The sequence below is a fragment of the Prosopis cineraria genome, unplaced genomic scaffold (genome assembly GCF_029017545.1).
Source record: "Prosopis cineraria cultivar Desert tree isolate PC_DT_omini unplaced genomic scaffold, ASM2901754v1 PC1, whole genome shotgun sequence".
NCBI classification, from domain to species: domain Eukaryota; kingdom Viridiplantae; phylum Streptophyta; class Magnoliopsida; order Fabales; family Fabaceae; genus Prosopis; species Prosopis cineraria.
Genome location: NW_026555332.1, coordinates 1,374,033 through 1,380,930, shown reverse-complemented (window position 1 = coordinate 1,380,930; position 6,898 = coordinate 1,374,033). Strand labels below are relative to the sequence as shown.

General features: G+C 34.1%; 1 protein-coding gene across 2 annotated transcripts; it reads right to left on the bottom strand.

Moving 5' to 3' along the window:
- Positions 1-2,907: 2,907 nt before the first annotated feature.
- On the bottom strand, positions 2,908-6,466 carry LOC129307971 (beta-amyrin 28-monooxygenase-like). 2 transcript variants are annotated; one of them, XM_054948928.1, is made up of 4 exons: positions 5,921-6,466; positions 5,402-5,820; positions 4,061-4,266; positions 2,908-3,559 (listed from the first exon to the last, which is right to left on the bottom strand). In XM_054948928.1, the coding sequence occupies exons 1-4, from the start codon at positions 6,454-6,456 to the stop codon at positions 3,260-3,262; spliced, it is 1,461 nt and encodes a 486-aa protein (XP_054804903.1). In that variant the 5' UTR covers positions 6,457-6,466; the 3' UTR covers positions 2,908-3,259. The 2 variants fall into 2 exon arrangements, with proteins under 2 accessions (XP_054804903.1, XP_054804908.1); XM_054948933.1 differs by having other exon boundaries at positions 4,061-4,248.
- Positions 6,467-6,898: the final 432 nt, after the last annotated feature.

The following is a 6,898-nucleotide window of genomic DNA, read 5'->3' as shown; positions in this document are numbered from 1 at the left end:
AGACTTGATGAGAGCCCCTTGGCATGGACTTCTTAGTTCTTGTTCATATGTGGTGGAACTTATGGAAAGAGCAATGCCAAAAGATCAATTATGAAGGAGCCACCTATGGCAAAAATATTGCTTTCTCATACATCGAAGACATTATCAATGACTTTGGCCTTCAATCAAGACTCAATCACTCACTTGACCTTGAGTTGTGATAAATAACAAATCAGGCAGCATTCGCTTGAACTAAGTAGGGTGAGACTTGACATTGATGACTCAATTAGAACTAATGGCATTGCTGTTTGTAAATGTCTTATCAATGATCACAAAAGAAATTGGCTTAAAAGCTTTACTAAATATATTGGTTACTTTCTTAATACTTTTATAGAATTTTTGGGGTATTCTTTAAAGGCTCATACTTTGTTGGAAGGATATATTTGATAAAGTTAACGTGTATGGCAATTCTCTTGAAGTACTGACACTCATTTAGCATAGTTCCAAACAAAACCATCCTTATTTGTTTGATACTATTAAGAAAATTAAAAATTTTATTATGAAAAACTAAACAATCGCTTTAAATCCTTTATTTAGAGAAGCAAACAATTGTTCGAATTGGTTGGCTGGCTACGTTTCTAATGAGTTTCGTGGCCTTTTTTATTTCAAAATTAATGAATAATGCTCTTGGACTTCTGAAATACGCATCTTCAACTCTGCATGTCAAGTAGTTAAACTCTTACTTTCATTTATTAATATATGTTGGGTGGTGTCATCTACTTCAGAAATTAAATATTAAACTTTTACATTTAACACGTGTCCAGTTATAAAACAGCCGCGTTCATATATACACTTTTTTCAATAACGAAACATTAGGCATATTTTTATTTATTAACTATCAACACATAAACCAGTAGTACATACACCTAAAGAGGGATATCAAAGGAAAATACACACACACATGCTTCGTTTTAAGCTAGGCCGTCACTTAAAATTTGAAATTTAGACAAGGGATCCGAAGATTTGTAAATTTAAAATAAGAATCAAAAGTCTTTTAGTAAATTGATCTAAAAATTTGCTGGTCTTGTTCCTTGGTTATTTAACTCTACGAGTGAAATTCGCTAATTTGCAATGAAAAAACTTGTTAAATATAAAATAAATTGAAAATCATTTTTCTTGACAAATTAATGAATTTTATTTGCAAATTCGTATATTAAAAATGACAAATAATTAGGGGTATGGATATAGCAAATCATTAGACATAGTGACATGGTTAACTTTTTTTTTCCTTTACAAATTAGCAAAATCTGATGATTTTGAAAATTCTTGTTTTTATAGTTGCAAATTTATGAATAAAAATAGCATATTTTAAGACCTATTCACTAAAGTAGTATTTGGAATGATGAATTTCAATTTCAATTTTAGATTCAAAATCTTATACATAAAATCTTTATATTTAAAATTCTTTGTTTGGAAAATGTACAAAAATTCAAAGCAGAAATGAAAGATTTAAAGTAATGAGTTTACCTTTATTTTTCACTGGATGAGAGACAAAAACGACAGATAAAGACAAGACTAACTAAAGCATCAATAATGAGAACATGAAGATAATGAGATGGTTGAAATAGGTAGAATTTTGAATACCAAAGTTTATAGAGAATTTGAAATTACAAAGACATTATTATAAAATATGGATTTGAATCAAATTAAATTCAAACTTTTGTATCCAAACATGGAGGACGTGAATCCAAACACACAAAGATCTTAGATCCTTATTTCAAATTTTCAAGTCTGTTGATCCTTACTTAAATTTAATTCAATCCTTATTTTTCTATGATATAATAATTTACAAGTTAACATTTGACATCTATAAATTCTCTATAAATTTACAGTTTAACTAGTGTTTTTATAATTTTTAAATGAATGTGATTTTTACACTAGCTGTAAATTTTTGAAAGATAACTTATAAAATTTGAAAAGACACACTATTTTAATTTATAGCTCAACCAATATAAAAAATAGATTTACTTATGAATCTTGAGCACATTAGCTAGTTGAATAATGAGTTTTTGAAAGAAAACTTATAATTTATCGAATAACTATAATTAAGACATGAATTGAATTAGTGGGCTTAGGCTACTAACAAAATCCAACTTAAAATAATTTATCACATTATTTTAGTTCACAACTCAATTAGTATGAAAAATATATTCATCTATAAATTTCAGATATAGTAGTTGGTCTGTTAATCTTTGAAAAAGAACTTATAAATTTTGGAAGAATATTTATAAATAATAATAATAATATTTAAATTACTAAATATTAAAATATCGCTGTTTTAGTACAATATTATTGAAAATATATTATTCATTAGCTATTTTGCAATAATGTTACCAAATTCAATGATTACTCAGTAACGGGTGAAAATTTTGATGTAATAAATGAATATTTTTAACTAATAAATCTTTAATCATATATACCCTCATCGTTCATAAAATGAGAGTCATTGGAAACGTGTCCAGCAGAAGTATGAGCTGGCAACTTTAAATTTAGGGGATGATCGGGTTGTTAAGCTACCCCCATCAACCAAGATTTGAACATTGGTGCCGTTAATCGAGCCAGAGAAACGGATTGTAACAAGACATCTGAGAACGACATTGGAAAGCATATATGCATGAACAGATCGGAAACCATCATAGATCGGCCTCGTCATCTTCAAATAGCAGCAACTAATACTGGCACTTAGGTATAACATTATGCCTTTCTCAAGGCGAACGTTGGAAACTCCACGGCTTTAAAGCATCAACGGAACGAGATATAGACGATTCCAAGCCAGTGCTCCAAGCTCTGAATCTGAAGCTTTCCAGTAAGGAAGACTCCATATTCAGAATATTTCGCACGTGCAGTCATGACAATTAATGACAAGAATTCACAAATATCCTCTGAATATTATTATATTAACTGCCCGCAGACAGTACAATGGTGATTCTCAGAGGAACAAACATTCCCTGATGATAGTAAATATAATTCAGTCACAAAGGACAAACACATAGAAACTGCTTTCCTGTTCCCTCTGATCCTGGCTGTTTCGGAGTCGATTCATCATAACAGTTACACTATATTTTCATTTTTGAAATTATTGGGAATACGGTCCCCAGCGGGGCACCACGAGCGCGGACGAACAAATCACAAGATTTTCAGATTAAAGGGAAACGAAATATCTTTAACAAGAAAGAGGGAAAAAAGCTAATACATTGAAACAGAAATACATCTTCGTTTTTCAAGCTTGGTGAGGAATGAGGCGAACTGGCAGGCCGTTGGCAGGAAAAGGCATGGGATCCACAATAATCTTCTCGTGGGGAAGCAACTTTTGCCACTTAAACCTCTTCACTAAGTTGTGCATGAACACCAGAATTTCCAGACGAGCGTACTCTTTCCCCGGACACATCCTCGGACCTCCTCCGAACGGCACGAACGTGTAAGGCGCTGGACCGTTCCCTTCGAATCTCGTCGGATCGAACTTGTCTGGTTCTGGGAAGTACTCTGCGTTCTTGTGAGTCGAATTCGCACTCCAGTACAGCTATTTTTATCACCAGATAATCAGAACCACGTTACTTTATCACTCGAGAACTTCAAATCATTAAGTGTTGGAATATTTTTAGATTTGCATTAATTAATTAGTTATTGAGCTCATCACTAATTGCTCTTTATGATCTAATGTGATGTGTAGACCGCATAAGCAAACTCATTGGATGGAGGCCCAACCCGAGTCAAAGAGTTTGTGAGATAATTAATTAACTAATCACACACACACACATTTAATTGGTTACTGACCTACTTCTTCATAAGGTTCAACATCTCACGTCTTTGAGAGACTCATTCTCTCTATCTTTTTCATCATTATACTCATGCTCTCTGTTCTCCTCGTAAGCTTAAAAAGTCTAGTAAGCTGTGAATCTATCAAGATAACTGAGATCCTTACTTGAGTTTAAATTTTTTCTTAAACAATGGATTCGTACTGAATATTTCATTTAATTATTGAGATATATTTTCAACATTAAGAAGATTACAATATGTGTACCTTCCAGCCCTTTGGAATAGTGAAGCCGTTGAAGATGAAATCCTTGATGGCTTCCCTGAAAGAACCTTGGACTGGAGGGGCGAGCCTCATGACTTCACAGGCCACGTTCCATGAGTATTTCATCTTTTGAATGTCATCCCAATTCAATAATTCTCCTGCACCTTTTGATTTTGCGATTTCCATTTGCTCTGCATTATTAAAAACCACTCCAACAGGAAAACAGACAGTGATTAGGAAAAAGCCATTGCTTTTTTCATTAACTAGTATTAATATATGTGTGTATATATAGACTGTTTTTGGCTCAAACATACTTTTAATCCTCTAACTTTATATAAAGTTTTAATTTAATTCTTTAATTTTGTAAAGCATTTTTTAGTTCTTTAATCCTAATATCACTAATTTTAAATAATTATTTTGTGTGTCAATCATTGTTATTTTAAAAAAATTAAATCTAATATGTAACATTTGAGAATTTTTTACCAATATTTGAAAATCTAAAAATTTATTGAGATAAAGCTAACAGTATTAGGGTTAAAGTACTAAAAAAATATTTTAGAAAGTTAATAGACTAAAATAAAATGTTATAAAGTTAAAGGATTAAATATATATTTTAATCATTACTTTTTATTGGCCATGAGTATATATTAAATTCTTGAAGATGACAGGACAATTAATAGCGGGATCGGATCATGAACCCACCGTGCTATAAATGAATAAATAAAGATGAAGGTTCAAGCCAAAGCAAGCTAAATTGTCAAACAGATGCATGAAGTTTGATAAAGGTATTAATAATTTGTCCCATACGATGAGAAGTATAAATCCACAAGAGTTTGACTTCCAAGATGTCGTGTGAAAATGAAAATGGCCAAATGCTACGGCATGCAGCTGGTCGTTGATATACCTGTTAAGTAAATTAATCTAAATGGCTGTGTCAAGTTTATAATCAAGGAGTAACCATTTGGACAAGAATTACTTTGTGGTTGGGAGAAAATCTCTTATTGAGTTGTAGGTAGGGTCAATCCCCCCCCTCCCGGGAAAAAGCTATGCAACAATTAATTTATTTTATATATCAAAATAACTGAGATTAAGATAGTAATCAAAAGTTTGGAGATTTTGTTTATACCCTAACCTACAACACTAACTTTATTTTGGCATCATTTTTCCTGAGACTTAAATCCTTTAAAATTGTTATTCATAAATTTCTGTGAATTTTTAATATTTTTCTTTCATTTTATTATTAATTTTTTTAAACATAAAATTTTCAATCTCTTTAATTTATATCTCATTAAGTTATAGCAGATTGAATTGCAAAATTTCTCATCATCAACAAGAGGGACTCACCCTCGTGGACTTGGTCATAGATGTGAGGCAACTCAGCAAGAAACTTGACGATGAAAGTGCAGGCACTACTAGCGGTGTCATGGCCTCCAATCAAGAGTCCAAGAATCTTATCAGCGATGTCCAACTCACTCATGAACTGTCCATTCTCATCACTGGTCGTCAACATGTGGGACAGTATATCTTGTGTTGCAGAAGCATTCCCTTCTGCTAAATCCACCTTTCGCTGCCTTATAATGGCCAAAAGCTCCTTCCTTATGAACTTTGAAGCTTTTATGGCCTTGTTGAATGGCGTTCCAGGCACGTCTATGGGCATTGATATGATTCCTGAAGCTAACAGATTGAACGGGTCGGCGAACCTCGCCACGTGGTTGGGATCTTCAACACTCAAGAATATACGACAAGCCAGCCAGAAAGTGTATCTGCTCGTAACTCGATCCCATGCACAAACAAAAATAGTTACAATGTCTTAATGCACAGACGTAAAACAAAATTAATGAGAGTGATTCATGAATCAATTACCTCTTGGCCAACGGGAAGACGATGACCTCCTTCTTGTTCTCCCATCCTGAAGCGAAGTGTCTCTGAGCGAGGCTGTCCATGATTCCGATATATCGCTGCAGAGCCTCCGGCTTCAGGAACTGGGGAAGCATCTTCCTCATCTTCAACGCTTCTTCCTTGGAGTTCGTCTGAAGCGACGTCGGAAACAGCTTGTTGACGGATTCCGGCCACCACGCAACCACGTGCTTGTTCTCGTTGGAGAACAAGAACTTGTTGCATGCCGGCCCGCAGAACACCGCCGCCGGCTCGCCGAAAATGGAAGTCTTGAAGATATGGGACGAGAATTTGTGCATGCGGTCGAAGATGAACTTCTCGGGGTGGCCATTCCATCCGGTGGACAGAAACTCGAGGCTCTCTCCGATGACCGGATAACCAATCTCGCCCGGCGGAAGGTTGGGGACGGAGAACATGGATCGGTGCTTGTAAAAGAGGAAGAAGAGAGAGAGTGTGATGAGAGAAACGAAGAGAAGAAGAAGGGTGAGATAGAAGTGCTCCATAATTGTGAAATCTGATTCGAAGGCAATGCGGTGAGGAGGGTTGGGAGCTTGTAATTTATAGCCCTAAATGAGAAGCTAATGAGTTGCAAAGATGACACGTGTCTTCGCCAAAACCCTCAGAGTCAAACAAAGTTGGCTAGCTAGCCTGCCCATTTCTTTGAACCTAAATTATTTTATGATTCAAATTTTAACTATTTCCTGTTTGGCTGATGCGAAAAAATATTTTGAAAGTGAATAAAACATGCAATGAAGAAAAACTCGAGTGTAATAATATATTTTTTAATCTTATAATATATTGTATGCAAGTTCGACATGCTAGCTGATGTTAATAAGATGTTCCATGTTTTTAGAATACAATTGTCTAATATATAGCAATTTAGTTAAATTATTAAGTATGGTGTTAATAACGGCTAATTACTGTCCTAGCTATAGCCTATTTCCA

Excerpts from the sequence above, each read along its gene's own strand:
- LOC129307971 (XM_054948928.1), bottom strand. The coding sequence starts at position 6,456 with ATGGAGCACTTCTATCTCACCCTTCTTCTTCTCTTCGTTTCTCTCATC. Across the intron at positions 5,821-5,920 it reads GTCTTCCCGTTGGCCAAGAG|ATACACTTTCTGGCTGGCTT; the intron begins GTAATTGATTCA and ends AGTTACGAGCAG. Across the intron at positions 3,560-4,060 it reads CTATTCCAAAGGGCTGGAAG|CTGTACTGGAGTGCGAATTC; the intron begins GTACACATATTG and ends TGATAAAAATAG.